Source organism: Protopterus annectens, chromosome 12.part0, assembly GCF_019279795.1.
Source record: "Protopterus annectens isolate FY-2018-M chromosome 12.part0, PAN1.0, whole genome shotgun sequence".
NCBI classification, from domain to species: Eukaryota; Metazoa; Chordata; order Ceratodontiformes; family Protopteridae; genus Protopterus; species Protopterus annectens.
This window is the reverse complement of record NC_056746.1, coordinates 226550192-226571417: the sequence shown is the minus strand read 5'-3', so window position 1 is coordinate 226571417 and position 21226 is coordinate 226550192. Positions and strand designations below refer to the sequence as shown.

The following is a 21226-nucleotide window of genomic DNA, read 5'->3' as shown; positions in this document are numbered from 1 at the left end:
TGTGAGCTGGAGAGTCTGAAGGGACTGATTCAACCCACCTGATTGATGAACCAGTAGATCTGGAATCGGGTCCAGAGTCCAGGGCTGATCGAGAAGACAGAGGTGTAGGAACGGAAACCACATCTGTCGAGGCCAGTAGCGGGCAATGAGGATCATTTTGCAACCCAAAGACTTTGCTTTCTGTATGAGTCTTGGTATAAGGGGAAAGGGAGGAAATGCACAAAGGAGTCCCTGAGGCCAATCGTTGACTAGAGCATCCCTGGGTAGGTGACCTGGAAGCGGAAGGAGGGAGAAGTAGTTGCTGCATTTGCTGTTGAATGGGGTGGCAAAAATATCGTAGCAAGGCTGTCCCCATTTGCGGAAGATCAGGTCCGCAACTTCCTGATTCAGAGACCACTCGTGAGGCATGAGGATAGCTCTGCTGAGCCTGTCCGCTAGGGCGTTGGATCTCCCACGGATGTGCATTGTAATTAGAAAACATTGGGAGGAAATCGCCCACTGCCACAGTCTGAGTGCTTCTCGACACAAGGGGTAAGATTTGGTCCCACCCTGTTTGTTGATGTACTACACTACTGACATATTGACTGTTTGGATTGCAATGGTCCCGGAAGGAAGAGAGTCTTGAAGAGCTTGCAACGCTAGGAGCATGGCTCTCATTTCTAGGACATTTATGTGCATATGGTACTCGTGAGGTCGCCAAGTGCCTTGGACTGTCCTGTCCAGATAATGCCCACCCACCCTATCAAGGAGACATCTGTGGTCACTGTGGCTACCGGAGGGGGCTGAATGAAGGGTCTGCCCTGAGTCACTAGTGAGGAGACCATCCACCAGTAAAGGTGCCTGCTGCATGCTTCTGTAATCATGATCATGTGAGACATGGGTAGCTCTTGGAAAGACCACTGTGTGAAAAGAAGCCACTGAAGAATCCTCATATGGAAACGCGCCAATGGAAGAAGGAGGATGGCAGCTGCCATGGAGCCTAGAGTTTGAAGGACATATCTGACTTGAATCTTCTTGCTCTGCATTAGAACTTGCACTTGTTGACAAAAAGTAGACACTCTTTCCAGTGGTAACCTTGCAAACATTTCCTTTGTGTTTAATTCTGCTCCTATGTACGTGATAGACAGAGGGCAACAAGGCAGATTTTTTGAAATTTATGGTAATACCTAGCTGGGTGCAAAAAGCGATTGTGTAATCCCGTGCTTGTAGGAGTTGATGCCTGGTGGTAGCAGTGAGGAGTCAGTCGTCTAGATATGGAAACACCTGGAATCCTTGACGTCTCAGGTGAGCCGTGACCACTGCCATACATTTGGTGAACACCCTGGGTGGGGGCTGTGGTGAGACCAAAGGGCAGAGCTCTGGACTGGTAATGACTGGCCCCCACCCAAAAGTGAAGTAATCTCCTGGAACGTCTGTCCATCTTGATATGGTAGTACGCATCCTGAAGATATATTGAGCACATCCAATTGTCCTGACCCAGAAAGGGTAGAATGGACTGTAGCATGACCATCCGAAACTTTGTTCTTTGTACAGATCTGTTTAATCGGCTGAGATCCAGAATGGGTCTCCACTCCCCTGTCTTTTTTGGTACTAAAAAGAGCCTTGAGTAAATTCCGGATATGAGCTGGTCTGCGGGGACCTCTTGGATGGCTCTTTTCCTTAGCAGTTTTGAAACTTCTATAAGTGCTTGCTCCCTCAGATTGGGTGGAACATCTGGAAGGGCCCTTCTTTGACTGTAAGGGGGTTTGATGGAATTGAATTTTGTAACCTCCGGATATAATGGACAGTACCCATCTGTCTCTTGTTAAATTTTGCCAGGCTTTTGGGTACAGCAAAAGTCTTCCCCCAATTGCCTCCAGAGGTGAGCAGCCGGGCAACCCTTCAGGGATGCTGGAAGGGCTTGTCAGAGAAGGATTCTCTGTTGTCCTGGTTCTGCGGACCCCCTCTGCCATGAGGGCGGCATCTATTATTATTGTTTCCCCCTCTGCCTCTGGTGGAAAATTCACTACGTGTGTCAGACAAGGCACCCTGAGATTTGCGGAGCCACATCTTCCCACTCTTCTGACCCTTGGGGAAGGGTCTTGAGGGAGTGGAAAAATGAACTCCCACGGCAGAGAGAGTCTTGCCTTCTTGCTCACACCTAGTCAAAGTGTCTTTCAACTGTGGCCCAACGAGAAAGGAGCCATCAAAGGGGGTGTTGGTGAAGGACGCTTGAAAGGGTTCCGCAAAATTACACAGCCACATCCAAGCATGCCTCCTGAGGGCCACAGCAGTGCCCGCGGCTCTACTTGCTCCATCGGCGGCATAGGAAATGAGCTTCATGGAGGAGTTGACTACGGAATCAAGAGTCGCTAGCTGGGAAGTTACTTTGGCTTGAACTCCCTCAGCTGTAGGATCTTGAAGGGTATCTCCTAGCTCTTTTAGGAGATCCCTCTGAAGACGAGTAAAGTGACACAAGTAGTTCAGGGACCTCATGGAGAAGGTTGCTGAAGCAAACATTCGCTTTCCGTATCTGTCCATCATCCTAGACTCCTTGTTAGGAGGATGAACACATGAAGAGGTCTCTGCCATCTCTTTTTTGGTGGTGGCTGCTACAACCATGGCATCAACGGGCACACCCTTAGAAAGAAACTGCTTATCCTGGGGGGCTGTAATGAACTTATTTGGTCTCCTCGGAGTTTGCTCCACTGTGTCCGGAGCTGACCAAGCCTTTTGAGTCACTACAGACATGAGTGGATCGAAAGGTGGAGAAACCCAGGAGGTGGACTGTCGGAAACCAAAAGCATCCAGGAATACGGACTCATCCTCGGTAGGGGCTAGGGGAGTCCAGTTCCCCCTCTGCCTAAGCATTTCAAGGATGTCCGTGAACTAAATATCTTCAGAGGGGGATCTCGGGGATCATTCCGAATCATCTAAGTCCGAATCAGAAGTGACAGACTCCGGGGAGTCAATGTGCTTCCTCTTGCACTTCTTCTTCCGAGGGGGCTCCTCTGAGAGATCAGTGGAGGCCTCAGAAGAAGAGGAAACACCCAATGGGGTGTCCTGGACCATCGGTTCCATACACTTAGGGTCTGGAAGAGGAGCAGAGGTTGGCACAGACACTATAGGGAACTGAGTCGGTGGAGCCGGTGGTGGAGCTGACTCAGGGGACAGCATGCTCCGCATAACCTCAAAGGTGTCCCCATCTCGAGGAAGAGAAAGATCTGAGGAAACAGGAATCTTTCTCCGCGTTGAGGGGAGCGGCTCCGAGGCCGATGTTGGAGCCGAGCTCACCTGCGCCGAAGCTCCGAGAGGGAAAATGGGGTCGGACAAGGGTCTCAGAGATGACGAGGAAGCTCTGGTGACCAGATCCCTCGACTGAAGGAAGTATCGATGTAATCGGAGCCAAGGTCAGAACCGAAGAGGATATGGTGATCGGAGCCAATGGTTCCACTACCCAAACCCCAACAAACTCCGGCTCCGAACTCATTGGAGTCGGAGGAGGAATATCAACTGAAGTGGATGGAGCCGATACCTGTTGAGGGGCTGGACAATAATTTAGTTAGTGTCTGCGACTAACAACCTACTGACTACTCTCTCCACATTGTGATCCGACAGCCTAGACGACCAAGAGGAGTGAGAGGACCGGTGGCTATGCTCACTTTGAAGCAATGGAGAAAGAGGAGTCAAATGCACCGACTCTAAGGAAGGGGACCTCAGCCTTTTGTGACTCCGCGACGGCTGCAAAACATCCGATGGAGCTGATGGGGAGACTGTCTTGTCGGTGCCAGCCGTAACCGACTTGAAAGGTAAATCCAGCATAGGAGTCGGCTCCGAGGATGGAGCCGATGGCTTAGTGGACTTTGGGGATTTCACTGGCTGTGAACTCTTTGCCGGTGAATCCTGGGGTTTTAACAGACCCCTAAGAATTAGTTTGTTCTTACGCTCCTGCAGGACTCTTGGACTAAAAGCATGGCAAATAGAACAAGAGTCCTGCAGGTGAACAGCGCCTAAACAGTAGACGCAACTAGTGTGGCCATCTGTCAGAGACATTTTCTGACAGCATGAGTCACACTTCTTAAAACCAGAAACATTAGCTTCCTTAGACATGCTGTACTAAAAAGGACTAAGAAGTAACTACTGACGCAAAAAACAGTACTAACTTAGACAAACACACCAGTACTATGCTAACTACAATAATTTTTTTTTTAATAACAATAAGAGAAAAAAAGAGAAAAAGGAGAGCCTCTAAGTTAAACGGTTAACTTAGGGATGGGGGAGGGGCGGGAAGAACTCTCTAACTTAAACGAGTTCTAACACAAGGGCGAGATACAAGAAAAAATAACAGCAACAAGTATAACTATTCTAAATAGAAAAAAATACTAGAAAAACTTTAAATTTAGAAGGAAAGTTTACACAAAAAGCTAAATATATGAGCCTGAACCAGAAAAACGACACCCTCGCAGCTGAAGTGGCAAACGAGAATTGGGTAGTTATCGCTAGGCATTATGGGATAAGGGGTAGCTTTGAGCCAGTAAACAGCTCTCGAGCTATTGAAGATGGCCAAGTCGGAGCCGATCCTCGGCTCCGATCCCAACCAGCAAGAATGAAGGTGAGATAGACAAAATAAAATTGTGTGTTACTATTGTTGAATAACGTGTCAATTTGCTTTATCAGACTTCTAATATTTTGGGTCTTTTTTATTCTCTGTAAGCTATTTCTTACATCAATCTTGATATGCCTATCCATCTATATTAAATCAAGCAACTCTTCACTTAGGTTATCTTCTTCTAAACTGAGAACGCACTCTTTGCTCTCTGTTTTTTGTGGGCATTCTACAGAAAGTTTCAGAACATCTTCCTGTTGTATATCTTTCTTCATCTACATCCTGTGACATCAGCTGCTGTTTCATATGGGAACTCATTGGCTCATCACTCCACAACATTGTCTGGATCAGAGTTGCCACTGCTTCCTGCTCCTTCTCTTACAGTGTAACTCCACCATAACTTTTATACCAGTTTTCTGCTGAAGGCTCCACAGCATCATGTGGCAAGTCATCAGATGCCTCCCATTCCATTTGTTTCTCCATAGTTTGGAGACTCATTGTTTTATCATGCTGTGACATTACCTTTATTGGACTTTCTATACTAAATCCTTCACTTGCATGCAATCTCTAACTTCACTTTCTATTTCTTTAATTTCTCCATTACAAATCTTCTTTTCCACTTTCTCTTTCCTTTCTTATTTTTTGAATTGTGAAATTTTCCATATTAGGGTGCCTTTTCCTGTAGTTCTCTTCAAATATCTTTGGTGCTGATTTTTGTATTGATTAGCTTGCTTTAATCTTTGTATAAATATTGCACCATATCAAATCTCTTTTTCTGTCCCATGTCCATCTTTCTTCTTCAGATGTCTTCCGCTCCAACAGTTTCTTCTTAATTTAGGTACTCATCATGCTGTGACATTAGCTGTGTACGATTTTCTACACTAAATCCTTAACTTTACAGGTATTCCATAATATCAATTTCTATCTGTTTAATTTTATCTTACTAATCCTCTGTGCTATATCTCCCCTTGTTAAAAAGTTTCTATATCTGGGTGCCTTTGCCTGTATTTCTCTTCAAATACCTTTGGAGACTTTTTTATATTTTTTATAGCTTGGCTTTCTCCTTTGCATAACTATTGCACCATATCAGATCTCTTAATCATTCCCATGTCCAGGTTTCTTTTTTTTTTTTTTTACATCTTTCAAAATCTCTGGGTATTGTTCATTATACTTTCACATTTTTTCTGTTGCTTCTGTAAGAACTAGGCTCTGACCTTCAGGGCCAGTTTGCCTGGTAATAATTCCCAAAGCAATTCATCATTCCTCTAGAAATGCTACTAGTGCTGACTGGTATTTCCAGTTATGACTTTCCAACTTTAAATAACTATATTGCTATGTATAACATATTTCAGTTTTATGAAAACACTTATGCAATTCATCAGTCCTTTTTAAGATTACCTCTGAGCTGCCTTCCCTCTTGCTGTCATCAAGAACGCACTGCTTATTTGGACCCAGCAGTGCCTTTACCACCTCGCATGCAAACAATCTTGATTCATCTGGATCCCAGAAGTGAGAGATGGGATAGTGACCCAACAGCTCAGCTCTTTCCAAATGGTGCCTTTACAAAAAAAGAGTGAGGAGAAGAATGTTAATAATTCTACATTTTATTAGACAAATATCATCAGAATTACTTTAAACAGGCAGCGATAATGATCTGCAAGTACACAAAGGCTGTTTGGACCATATATGAGCCACATATATACATACATACATACATACATATATATATATATATATATATATACACACACACACACACACACACACACACATATGGTTTACTATCAAAATTTAGATCAGCACTTAAGCGAAGCTGGGAAGGTTGAAAGGCTGTTTTCAAGTTTTCATAATGCCAATCTGGAAAATGTTTGACTCCACATTAGCGAATGGTAGTGTGCCTTCGCTAATGTAGACTTGACATTCTGATAACAGGTCGCACTACAGTGCGGATTGGAAAATGTACCCTTTTCTCACTGTAGTGCGTTCTTGGAGATGGAATATATAATATGCAGGGGGTGTGGGGGTGCATGGGGTCTTGTCCCCCACTGCAAAAACGTTACCAGTAACACAGACTTTCAACACTGGAACTTCCAGTGTTCAAATGTTAATTCTGTGTTACCATTTACGAAATTTTGGTAAATCATTACTACCAATTTCGGCATACTGGTTCGATCAAAAGGTGGAAAATTATTTTGATTTTCCACATTTTGACAGTAAACTTATTTACACCATGTGCCAGTGTGTTACATTTAATTTACAAAATAATCATACAGATTTTTAGGAATCTGCACTTTAGACTTACAAGCTAAACATATAAAATGAAAATAATTTCATACAACAGTTATTTTCAAATATTTTCAGACTTTTTATTTACTAGCTCAGCAATTCTTTGAATGATGAAAGTGTAATATTACAAAAGATTTACAGAAAACTGATTTTTTATACACACAGATGCAAACCATATTTATATGTGTAAATAGACATTATTTAATATGTTCCTAAAATTTCCTATCATAAGGCAGACATAAAAGCTAGAGACACACCCACTGTTCTAACTGTCTTGGACAGTTTCTGTTAAGTCTTAGCTCCTGATACCTATATCAATGAGATGAAGACCCATTAGGAGCCAAACATTTCATTGCAGCAGGTAATAAGGTAGGAACAAAGTACAAGCAGTGCTGCTAGATGCTGTCTCACTGTCATGACGCTTACCTTTGTAAGGATCCCAATTACTTACCTTATTTACTGAAGGAATCTTGGGTTTTCCTTCATAAGATGAAGTAAAAGCTAGATGATAAAACTACATTTTATGTCTAAAAAAAAAACAGGCAAATACAATTTGTGTAGTTCAATGGTATATTATCAGAGAGGTCACTGAAGTAGTACATGTTACATTTTGGCTTTACCAACCTTATTGAGTCATCTGTCACTCAGAATTTGAGAGAAGAATAGTATCTTCCATTCAGGGAATCAACACTTTCATTGGCAAGGTACTGAAGTAGGATGGTACAAGTCTCCCTCACATATCTACTGTTGTTCCAAATTATCTTTGTTTCTTCATGCCATATTCCCCACAAGGAGGACTACTGGTGGTAGATAAACAGACACACCAAAGCAATGTAAGCCATGCATTTATTCAGAGAAAACAATGTAAATAGGTTAGGGAATGCATGAACCACAAGTCTACTGTAAATACCTATATCTTCCCCAAAAAATGTGTAAAAAAAAGGAAAATGTAACAAAATAAAAGGAAATTTAAGATGTAAAAGTAAACATGATCTATCATTTGTTTACTTTTAACATGCAATAGTATTTTATCCACATATGAAAATAAAGACTTCTAAAGAAAGTTAAGATAGTAGTCTACTGCTAGTTACTAATGATGGAAAACTGAACACAATGTAGAACAATAGTAAAATTATTAAAGGTTTCTAGTTAGCTATAAAAAGAAATCAATAAATGTTAATACACAACATGGAACTGTTAAGTTTACCTTGTAACAATAAATCTTATATAGAAACTCACAACTTTCTTTGTTGTAACTATCAATGATAAAGGTCAGACTTCAGTAAACATTGCTGCATTCTGGTAAATGAATTTTCATGATGCATGGTCACACAAACTTGTAAGATTCAGAAACACATACAGCTAGCAGTAACTAATGAATACCGACCTTTTCTACTAAAGGGCATACACATGAGCTGACCCCCCCCCCCCCCATCAGGCTAGGCACATGGAAAAACTTGTGTGGCCATGAATTTTCAAGCATTTTTTTCTGCAACTTGTTATAAACATTACTATGGCAACTGGGGGAGACACTGATGCAGAATTCCAAGTACAAAAGTGGTGTGTTGGGGAAACAAAAATATTCCTCCACCTACTGTATCAAATCTACAAGCAAGGCAGGACCCCTGACATATACCAGAAATTGAAGGCCCTCAATATAAAGCAGAACCCGGGAACATCTTGACATGCCAATGGAATCCCCTATAATGGGGAATGATGGTGACACCACTACAGTGACTTAGGGAGATGCAATTCTAACCTCCTGGGCTGATGGGAGGCTGAGGTGAGAGTGCAACAACCACTGTAAGTAACCCTAGATTACCTGCAAATGCAAAATGCCAATATTTGTCATGTAGATTTCTAAATCCCTCCCACTTCTTTCTCCTCAGCTCTGAAGCAATTACAGAGAGCATGCACCTGTGCAGGAGGAGGCTGGAGTACCTCAAAGATCACCAAGGTGAGTATAGCTGTTAGACGCAGTCAGAGTAGATATGGGCTGCCCACAAGGTTGAAAAAATCATCTAGTATCCAAAGTGGTACTTCATTTTTAGCAACTTGCAGGACTAAGTGTAACTACAACATGTAAATAAAACTTTACCCTACAAATAAGGTCAGTGCTGTAGAATGTCAGATGTTTCTGATGCATCCTATAACGTTAAGGTGTTTCAGGTGAAAAGGTAAGAGTTTAATGCAACAGAAATATGAGGAAAAAAGAAGTTATGTATGTACCATAACGTTCCATCTGTGTTGTCCATCTTCATTTAGCCTACACATACGGGGTTCGGTTCTGATACCGGAATGAACTTGGCCATCACTACAGCTTGCTCCAACCAAAAACTCTCGAGCTTCACTTCTACCCACAATCCCAGTCCCACAATTATCTCAAATCAAGTTTACAGAAAATGTACAGATAATAGATAAAGCCCAAAGGGAAGCCATATCAGCTATGCTTGAAAGATCACAATAATTTAAGGGTATATAATCCGTTCCACCAAAAAATTCTTTAAAGGCCGGGGGATGGAGGGGATATGGAAAGTACATAACTTCTTTATCTGATGTTGTAAATCTTAATTTTATCCTTGACATATGGGACAGAATCTCCAGCTATCTTAAATCTTGGGAGGACTCGGAAGGATATTCCCCGAGCACCATCAAACTAAAGGATGCTCTTCCCCTACAGACCAAGTCCAAATTGTAATGAGTAATAAAGGTATGGGGAGAAGCCCAAGTAGCCGCTGCACATATATCATCCACTGAAGCTCTAGACTGGAAAACTGCTGAAGTGGCTACAGATCTTGTAGCATGGGCTTTCACGGGCCTAGGCAAGGCTATTTTGTTCTGATCATAGATAAATGAAATACAGTCCTTTAGCCATCTAGCCAGAGTCACCTTGCTGACTAGCTTGCCAAACTTTGCACTGGAAAAGGAAACAAATAAATTGTCAGATTTTTGAACGTCTTTTGTTCTGTGAAGACAGAAACGTAATTGTCTGTGAACATCTAATAAATGTAAGGAATACTCGTCTTTGTTGGAAATGCTTCGAAAGAAAACCAGTAAATTAATAGTTTGATTGATGTTAGACTCAGAGACTACCTTGGGTAGGAAAGAGTGGTTTGTTTGTAAATAAACTATCTCTGTAGAAAATCAGATAAGGACGTTTACACAACAAGGCCTGAATTTCTGAGATCTTCCTGGCAGAAGTTACAGCTACCAAAAACAATGTCTTCCAAGACAAAAAAATTCAGATTACATTCTGCAGAGGGTTCAAAGGGAGAAAGTATTATGGTCTATATCACTAAGTTTAGATCCCCAGGTGGTGTCGGATTTTTGAAAGGAGATTTCAATAAAAGTGTGCCTCTTAAAAATAATTTACAAAGTCTATGAGAGGCTAAAGAACTTTCTTCCAAAGCATTGTGGAAATTGCAAATTGCAGCTAACTGTAGTCAGATGGTAGATGGGGATTCTTCAGCATTAAAAAGAGAGGCTAAAAAGTCTAAAATATGCTCTATAGACACAAAAAAGGGATCAATATATTTTTCATGGGGCCAAATGGCAAATCTCTTCCATTTGCTAGAGTACAGTTTACGAGTGGAAGCTTTATGAGAAGATAGGAGGATGTGGCATACTGGAAAGGAAAGATTTAGACACCTGGCAACTAATGGAATTGGAGGAACCACGTCGTGAGCTTGAGGTTCAAAATATGTGGATGAACACGTCCTTCGGGCTGGGACAGAAGGTCTGGAATCAGGTCCAGAATATGAGACCAAAGGAAGGGGAACCAAATCTGTCAAGGCCAAAGGGGGGCAATGAAGATTACTGTGCTCTTCAAACTGAGTGCTTTCTGCAGGAATTTTGGAATTCGAGGTCGGGTGAAAGGTGTACAGGAGACCGGGGGGGGGGGGCAACTGTGGAGGACAGCATGTCTTGGTGACTTCCCTGGATGGGGGAATCAGGGCAAAGTAATTGCTGCACTTGTTTAAAGGAGAGGCAAACAGATCACAGGAAGGTCGACTCCCATTGACAGAAGATCTTTTCTGCCACTTCTGGATTGAGGAGACCACTTATGAGGTTGGAGGATACATCTGCTTAGTTTGTCTGCAATCACATTGGAATTCCCTAGAATATGCTTTGTGGTTGGAAGAGATCACTCACTGCCACACTATGAGGGCTTCTTGACAAAGAGGATAAGACTTGCTTCCTCCCTGCTTGTTAATGTACCAAACTACTGACATGTTGTCTGTTTGAATTGCAACTGTCCCCTGAGGAAGAGCTGTTTGAAAGGCCTGCAATGCTACAAGCACCGCTCTTAACTCCAACACATTGATACACAAGTTGGGCTCTAACAGGGACCAAGTGCCTTGGACCATCCTGCTCAGGAAATGCCCCCCCCCACCCCATCTGGGAGGCATCTGTGGTCACTATGGCCATGGGCTCCAGAAGGAACTTCCTGGACTGATTGTTCATCTTTATGTGGTAATGCATATTCTGATGATCTGTCGAGCACATCTAGTCGTCTTTCTTCAGAAAACTAAGAATTCACTCTACTGTGACCATCCAGAACTTTGTTTGGTGAACTGATTTGTTCAGCACACTGAGATCAAAAATCGGTCTCCAGTCCCCTGTCTTTTTTGGCACTAAAAAGAATCTTGAGTAGGTTCCGGATCCTTTCTGGTCTGACTGGACTTTTGGATGACCCTTTTATCTAGCAGGTTTTGAATTTCTTGAACTGCTGGATCCCTCTGATTGGGTGGAACATCGGGTATTTCTTTGTGTACACAGGAAGGATGGGAAAAGGAAATGGTATAACCACTGGATAAATCCGTTGCACCCAAGAATCTATTGTTATGTTTAGCCAGGTGTTTAGGAGCAAGAATAAGTATCCCCCAACTGCCTCCAGAGGAAGACAATTGGGTCTCCATTCAGGAATGCTGAAAAGGTTTACTCAAAAAAGAATCCCTGAAGTCCTGGTTCTGCGGACCACCTCTGCCATGAGGGTGGCTAGTTCCATTTTGGTTCCCCCCTCTGCCCCTGGGGGAACTGCCTCCAAGTGTGTCCTGGAAAGGCCCTTGGGACTTTTTGAGCCACATCTTACCAGTGCATTTCTGGTTCCCAGAAAAGGATCTTTGGGGGGAGTGGAAAAAGTATATGCCCACAGCAGAAATGGTCTTGCCATCCTTTCACACCTGGATAAAGTCTCACTCACTTTTGGGTCAAACAAGGATGATCTGTCAAAGGGAACATTGATGAATGAAGACTTGAATGGTTCTGCAAAGTCAAACATCCAGATATGCCTCCTTATGGCTATGCCTGAACCCGCTGCTCTAAATGTCACTTAAGATGAATCAGACACAGACTCCAGGGTGGCTAGCTGGGAAGCCACTTTCTCTTGGACTCCCACAGCCATAGCTCCCACCAGGGTATCTGACAATTCCTTGATCAGATCCCTCTGAAGTCTTGTAAAGTGTGCTAGGAAGTTCAAAGACCTTAAAGCAAAGGTCGATGAAGCATAAACCCACTTCCCAAATCTATCCATGGCCTAAGACTCCATGTTGGGCGGATGAACAGATGAACTCTCCTCAGCTAATTCCTTTTTTGTGGTGGATGCTATGACTACGGCATCCACTGCTAACACTTTCACCCAGAAAAGTTTGTCTTCAGAGGCAGATAAGACTTTGTCTGGTCTCCTGGGGAAGGCTTTGATGATGTCTTCCACATCCGCTGTGAATGAAACAGTTCATCAGAAGGCAGGGGCAGCCAAGAGGTAGATGGCTGAGTGCCGAAAGCCTTCAGGTAAACTGATTCTCTGAGAAAGGATTTTGGCACTTCCAGCCACCCCTTTGCTTTAAAATTCTAGGATGTTTCCAAAGGAGACATCTTCAGGGGATGACCTTGAGAACCCTCCCCCCCCCCATCAAAATCTGTGTCTTCAGTGACTGATTCCTGAGGGGAATCTAAGTGCTTCCTCTTGCACTTTTTTTTCTGGGCAATCTCCTCGGGGGGGATAATCTGGGGAGGTGTCAGAAGATGACAAAAACTAAGTCGGAGAAACCTGAGACTTCAGCACTCGCTGTCCCAGTGGAGAGACAGGTAGAATAACAGAATCAAAGGGGGGGGTACCTGTTCAGAGGAGGAAGGTGCCGACTGTGTCACTGTAAGGGACAGGGCTCTCACCATCACCTCAAAGCCACCCCCTGCGAAGTGGGAAGGGAGCCCAGAACCAAAATAGACTGCCTTGGGACCAGGGTCACTCCCCACTCCAAAGAGCCGACCCTTGAGACATAAGCTGGTGCTGAGCTAATTCGAGCCAAAGCTCTGAGGAGCAGGGATTGCTCTGAAAATAAAGTTTTGAGTCCTGCCCCCCCCCCCCGAACCAACAGGGTAGCTACGGCTCAGAGAGGTCTCTGGTTCTGAAGCCACTGAAGAGCTCAGGGGAATTACCAGTTCCGAAGAGGTGGAAATCTCAGGGACTGGTACAGTCAGTGCCAGGAGACTCAGAACAGTAAACTCTGTTGTGTGGCCAGTGGGTGAAGGAAGGTCGGTTCCTAGACCCGAAGGGGTAGGAGCCAAGAGGACTATAAGTCCTCTTGCCCACAAGATTTTATTCACAAGTCTCTCCACATTGAGCTCAGAAAGACTTTTGCTGGAACAGATCGATAATATGGATGAGGATTTAGGTCTCTGAAGAACAACATCTGGAAACTCATCAGCAAAGGGGTCTACAGATGGGGAGCAAGTATTCCTGGGAAAAAAAATTCCTTTGATTCAGATACAGTAGTCTGTGCTGATGTAATCAGTGCCATCAAAGAAGGAGCAGATAAACTGTCCTGCACCAGAGCCTTCGACGTCGAAGGACCCGAGATAGTTGGTGCTGGGGAAATTTTTAGTAATCTAGAATCAAAGGCTTCAGGTTCCAAGGATCCATTCGGAACAGAAGATTTCAATTTCTTAGTACTCGGTGCAGATGGAGAAGTCGGAACCAAGATGCTGTTCTTTTTGCCCAAGGAAGATGATGACAAAGGGGAGGAAATATCAGTTTTAGGCTTCACTGAAGGTGGAGGGGATCAAACCATTAAGAATAAGCTCGTTACATCTCTCAATGCGGGCTCAGTGACTGAACCCGTGGCAAATACTGCAGTCCTCTTGTAAGTGAATGGGACCCAAGCAATAGACACAAAGCGAATGAAAGTCAGAAGATGGAATCTTGTGGCCGCACTTCTGGTATTTTTTAAAACCAATAGGGGCTTTAGCTTTCTCAGCCATGTTAAAAATATAGGCTGGAAGGCAAACACTCACACATGCACTTGCACAGATTTTGAGAGGGAGAGAAGGAAAGTTTTTTTTTTTTTTTTTTTTTGAAGGGAAAGCAAAAACTATTAACAATGACAGTTATAGAAAATAGAACAACAGGTAGCACAGCAAACCAACAGAGCTGGTCGACAGCGTAAATAAATAAAAATATAACAATTCAGTCACCATAAAACGCTGTCACCGGTGGCTACGCAGTATTATTACAGCTCAGGAGAGGTTTTGATATAATGTTCCAAATGTCACAGGTACTGCTCCAGATGAAAAAAGGGTCAGCAAACCAAAGATGAAGTAAAATTCACAGGTACTACTCCTCTGCAGGAAATGGTAGTCAATAATCCAAGTGTGATGTGAAAAACACAGCTTTATTCACAAAATACATACGAAGTAAGCGCTTTCGCCATTAGGCTTCCTCAGACTTTACAAATTACATTCAGTAACAGCAATTTAAATAGTCCGCCCTATTCAGTAATTGGTGGACACTGATAAAAAGGCTTAAAGCGCTACAAACAACATAAAATCAAACTTTTAAATATATAAGAACATGATACCAAATTGTTAAGAATAAATAAGTTAAAACTAATGTATAAAATTTAGACATACTGTAATATATTTGAAGGTGACTACTTCTACAATAGTATAATAATGATGTACAAAGAAGTTATCTTGGTCTAGGGACCCTTCTACCTTTCATAAAAGGTTTGATTTGAACTTTATCATTGAGGCCCGGTTTTTCATCAGCTCTACACCTGATGATCCACCGGAGTTCACATTCCAAGGTCCGATTGATTAGGTCACCTCCTCTATAGTTAATAGCTAAATGTTGAATGATGCTAAAGTTAAAAACATGATCAGGGCCCGTTGTTCTATTGTGCTTGGCTAATGCATTAGAATCTGACCCCATTCTGATATGGTAATTGTGTTCCCTAATGCGATCCTTAAAAGCCCTATTGGTTTTCCCTACATAAAACGAGGGGCATGCTTCACACCTAGCTAAATAAACAACGTTTTTACTATTACAAGTAGTATTAGTATTAAAATGAAATGTATATCCAGTAACCGGGTGTACAAATATTAATTCTTCATTAATATAGCGACAGTGATTACATGCACCACAGGGTACTGTATTTCTGTCTATTCTAGGGACTATTTGCTTATGTCCAATATTCCTCGGTTTACATAATAACCTCTTTAAATTAGGTTTATTTCTAAAAGTAATTTTGGTCTAGGTCCCACTATTCTAGCAATTTCACTGTCAGATAGTAAAATCTCCCAGTGTTTGGAATACATATTCTTCACTTCCTTCAGATCTCTGGTGAAGGACATAACCGCCTAACCTCCATTCCATTAGGTGGCATACTTTCAACAGAATCCCTAGAATGGTCTGAAAAATAAGGTCTAGCTCTAGTGGAACGCAGGTCATTGACTTCCAAGATGACCTTCTCAATTAGGTTATGATCATACCCCCTGTCAATAAACCTCTTTCTCAATACTTCTATTTCCTTTTGATAACCATCATCCATAGGATTGTACCTAGACGCTCTCATGAACTGACCTTTTAGTATATTAGAAAAAATGTGAGTGGGGTGCATACTACCCCTGTAAAGGAGTGTATTCCGATGACACAACTTACGATGAACTGAGGTGTTAAGAAGTCCATTATCTAACTTAAACACATCTACGTCCAAATAGGAAATCCTACTATCAGAATAATTCAGTGTAAACTTCAAAAATTCAGTGGAGGAATTCATAAAATCCAAAAAAATCCTTAGTGTCTGTACATCTCCAAACCAAATAAAAAAGAGGTCGTCCACAAATCTGCGGTATAAACCTACAAATTCTTTAAATAAAGCTGATTCATATAGGAATTTTTCCTCCCATGCTGCCATAACTAGGTTGGCGTAGCTATTGGCACAAGAAGTGCCCATAGTTACGCCATCCTTCTGTAAATAAAAATCTTTACCAAAAATAAAGACATTGTTGGATAAAACCATTTCCAAATATAATGTAAGTAGATCTATCTTGTTTGCTGTAAAATCAGAATGCAGGTGTAAATAATCTTGTATATAGCAAATGCCTACGTCATTAGGTATTACTGTAAATAAGCTAACGACATCTAAAGTGACCAGGAGATATTCTTTCCCTTCATCCAAACTACTGGTATATGTATATAAATCCAATAAAAATTGTTTGCTATCTCTGAGAATATGGTTGTTTATGTCAACTAAAGGTCTAAGTGTCATCTCTGTGTAGATGGATAAAGGTTCAGTCACCCATCCTTGTCCAGCTACGATCGGTCTCATGGGAGGGTCAGTTCGAGATTTGTGTATCTTGGGTAGGCCCTGTATAACTGGTATAACTGGATTCTCAACCTTAAAATATTGGTATAACTCCTCAGTGATGCTCAAGGACATAAGGAGGTCATCAAGTGTATAATATACATCAAACACCTTCTGTCTAACTAGCCCCTGATCAATTTTCTCATAAAATCTGTTATCATCTAGAAGTTTGACCATTCTATCATTATAGTCAGATGAATCCATTAATACAATAGGGCCACCCTTATCAGCTGGTCTGGTGACAAGCATGTCATCATTTCTTAAATCCTTCAATGCTTTTCTCTGTTTATAATTTAAGTTCTGTCCATGGTTCTTATACTTATGTGTCTGGAAACAAGTATAAATGTTATTTTCTATCACTTTACCAAAAACATCTATTACTGGATGTAACTGGGGTACATATGTACTGATAGGACGGAACCGAGGAACTTGATTAACATCATTATTTATACCATAGTCTAGTTTTAGTTGGACATTCCTAGTGAACATTTTAGTGTCAATAACCAAGTCTACAACATTATCTCCACAAGTAGGTATAAAGTTTAGACCCTTATTCAACACTTGTATCTCATCTTCATTCAAAATTCTACTAGAGAGATTCACTATTAGTGAGGAGTCCTCTCCCACATCTTTTTCAGTGTGGGTCCATTGTACTCCTCTATCGACCCCTTCCTTTTGTGCCTGCCCCTGCTTACTGGGCGTTTTCTTTCCAAATACTGTCCTTGTGCTATCGGGAAAGGGATATTACCCTTCTGTGTTACTACATTATCAGATCTTCCCCCTGATGTAACTTTCGGTCTAACCACCACTTCTTTAGAATTCTGTGTATTATTCTCATTTAATGATGAATTACTAATGTCCTCCTTTCTCCCTTGTTGTGCCACTGGGCTCTTAATATTACCCTGTATAGATGTATCACCTTCAACCTCTTGAGTGTTGTTTCTCCCTTCTATTAATGACACCGATGTCCCAGCTACAATTCCATTTGTATCGTTCACATTAGCTGTTTGAATGGTGTGGTTATTGGTCGTAAAATCTAAAACAGAATTTTGTGCAGGTTGCTCCAAGGACGTCCGTACGGGGGCCTTGGAAGCATAACTGCTCCGGGGGTTAGGAGCTGTACTGAATGTGCTTCTGTTCTGTTCTCTGGGCCATGTAAATACTTGATTACTACTAAAATCCCTAACATCCCTGCAAATTTTCACCTTCTTCTGTTCTATTAAACGTTTCTCAAATAAAAAAACATCATCAATCACTCGTTCTACTTGATTATGCATATGAACATTGATACATTTCTTATTAATATCATGAAAACATTGATTAACAAAATTCTTTAACATTTCTTCTTCAGGTGTATGAAAGTCAATAAGTAATTTCATATAATTGTAGCTTAATTCAATATTAAGCTGTTGCCATTTATAGAGAAGATCAGGGAATCTATTCCCCGATGTGGGCATTTTTAAAATACGAAGCCCACGAGGTACAATTTTCTTTATAAGGCAAGCTTCAAAATACTGCCGCTGTACCTGTAGTTTTTTTGAGTTTCATGAAGGCGACTTCAAGTTCTTGTAAATCCTTGGTAATATTCAGGGAAGTGTTGGAAGTCTCTACATTACCATCAGGTTCGATGTTCGGCTGAAAATCCAAGAGTACATTGTCATTACCAGCCAAACAAACTTGAAAGCGTGAAACGCCCTTGCTCGCATTCTCTTTTTCTGTAGATACTGGTACGTAAGGTAGTTCAATATTGGAACTGCTAACGTTAGCCATTCTCTTAGGTAGCCGTGCACAAAAAATATAAAGTAGAAAATAGAACAACAGGTAGCACAGCAAACCAACAGAGCTGGTCGACAGCGTAAATAAATAAAAATATAACAATTCAGTCACCATAAAACGCTGTCACCGGCGGCTACGCAGTATTATTACAGCTCAGGAGAGGTTTTGATATAATGTTCCAAATGTCACAGGTACTGCTCCAGATGAAAAAAGGGTCCGTAGTCAGCAAACCAAAGATGAAGTAAAATTCACAGGTACTACTCCTCTGCAGGAAATGGTAGTCAATAATCCAAGTGTGATGTGAAAAACACAGCTTTATTCACAAAATACATACGAAGTAAGCGCTTTTGCCGTTAGGCTTCCTCAGACTTTACAAATTACTTTCAGTAACAGCAATTTAAATAGCCCGCCCTATTCAGTAATTGGTGGACACTGATAAAAAGGCTTAAAGCGCTACAAACAACATAAAATCAAACTTTTAAATATATAAGAACATGATACCAAATTGTTAAGAATAAATAAGTTAAAACTAATGTATAAAATTTAGACATACTGTAATATATTTGAAGGTGACTACTTCTACAATAGTATAATAATGATGTACAAAGAAGTTATCTTGGTCTAGGGACCCTTCTACCCTTCAAAAAAGGTTTGATTTGAACTTTATCATTGAGGCCCGGTTTTTCATCAGCTCTCCACCTGGTGATCCACCGGAGTTCACATTCCAAGGTCCGATTGATTAGGTCACCTCCTCTATAGTTAATAGCTAAATGTTGAATGATGCTAAAGTTAAAAACATGATCAGGGCCCGTTGTTCTATTGTGCTTGGCTAATGCATTAGAATCTGACCCCATTCTGATATGGTAATTGTGTTCCCTAATGCGATCCTTAAAAGCCCTATTGGTTTTCCCTACATAAAACGAGGGGCATGCTTCACACCTAGCTAAATAAACAACGTTTTTACTATTACAAGTAGTATTAGTATTAAAATGAAATGTATATCCAGTAACCGGGTGTACAAATATTAATTCTTCATTAATATAGCGACAGTGATTACATGCACCACAGGGTACTGTATTTCTGTCTATTCTAGGGACTATTTGCTTATGTCCAATATTCCTCGGTTTACATAATAACCTCTTTAAATTAGGTTTATTTCTAAAAGTAATTTTTGGTCTAGGTCCCACTATTCTAGCAATTTCACTGTCAGATAGTAAAATCTCCCAGTGTTTGGAATACATATTCTTCACTTCCTTCGTATCTCTGGTGAAGGACATAACCGGCCTAACCTCCATTCCATTAGGTGGCATACTTTCAACAGAATCCCTAGAATGGTCTGAAAAATAAGGTCTAGCTCTAGTGGAACGCAGGTCATTGACTTCCAAGATGACCTTCTCAATTAGGTTATGATCATACCCCCTGTCAATAAACCTCTTTCTCAATACTTCTATTTCCTTTTGATAACCATCATCCATAGGATTGTACCTAGACGCTCTCATGAACTGACCTTTTAGTATATTAGAAAAAATGTGAGTGGGGTGCATACTACCCCTGTAAAGGAGTGTATTCCGATGACACAACTTACGATGAACTGAGGTGTTAAGAAGTCCATTATCTAACTTAAACACATCTACGTCCAAATAGGAAATCCTACTATCAGAATAATTCAGTGTAAACTTCAAAAATTCAGTGGAGGAATTCATAAAATCCAAAAAAATCCTTAGTGTCTGTACATCTCCAAACCAAATAAAAAAGAGGTCGTCCACAAATGTGCGGTATAAACCTACAAATTCTTTAAATAAAGCTGATTCATATAGGAATTTTTCCTCCCATGCTGCCATAACTAGGTTGGCGTAGCTATTGGCACAAGAAGTGCCCATAGCTACGCCATCCTTCTGTAAATAAAAATCTTTACCAAAAATAAAGACATTGTTGGATAAAACCATTTCCAAATATAATGTAAGTAGATCTATCTTGTTTGCTGTAAAATCAGAATGCAGGTGTAAATAATCTTGTATATAGCAAATGCCTACGTCATTAGGTATTACTGTAAATAAGCTAACGACATCTAAAGTGACCAGGAGATATTCTTTCCCTTCATCCAAACTACTGGTATATGTATATAAATCCAATAAAAATTGTTTGCTATCTCTGAGAATATGGTTGTTTTATGTAGGGAAAACCAAAAGGGCTTTTAAGGATCGCATTAGGGAACACAATTACCATATCAGAATGGGGTCAGATTCTAATGCATTAGCCAAGCACAATAGAACAACGGGCCCTGATCATGTTTTTAACTTTAGCATCATTCAACATTTAGCTATTAACTATAGAGGAGGTGACCTAATCAATCGGACCTTGGAATGTGAACTCCGGTGGATCATCAGGTGGAGAGCTGATGAAAAACCGGGCCTCAATGATAAAGTTCAAATCAAACCTTTTTTGAAGGGTAGAAGGGTCCCTAGACCAAGATAACTTCTTTGTACATCATTATTATACTATTGTAGAAGTAGTCACCTTCAAATATATTACAGTATGTCTAAATTTTATACATTAATTTTAACTTATTTATTCTTAACAATTTGGTATCATGTTCTTATATATTTAAAAGTTTGATTTTATGTTGTTTGTAGCGCTTTAAGCCTTTTTATCAGTGTCCACCAATTACTGAATAGGGCGGACTATTTAAATTGCTGTTACTGAATGTAATTTGTAAAGTCTGAGGAAGCCTAACGGCGAAAGCGCTTACTTCGTATGTATTTTGTGAATAAAGCTGTGTTTTTCACATCACACTTGGATTATTGACTACCATTTCCTGCAGAGGAGTAGTACCTGTGAATTTTACTTCATCTTTGGTTTGCTGACTACGGACCCTTTTTTCATCTGGAGCAGTACCTGTGACATTTGGAACATTATATCAAAACCTCTCCTGAGC

At 41.0% G+C, this 21226-nt stretch overlaps 1 protein-coding gene across 1 annotated transcript in view; it reads right to left on the bottom strand.

Annotated features, from left to right (window-relative positions):
* Positions 1-21226, bottom strand: part of IFT140 (intraflagellar transport 140) — a 3212973-nt gene that overhangs the window by 1751777 nt on the left and 1439970 nt on the right. Inside the window, exon 19 of the mRNA XM_044089294.1 lies at positions 5984-6143. Coding sequence (XP_043945229.1) covers positions 5984-6143 — 160 coding nt within the window. The remainder of the gene's footprint in view (positions 1-5983; positions 6144-21226) is intronic.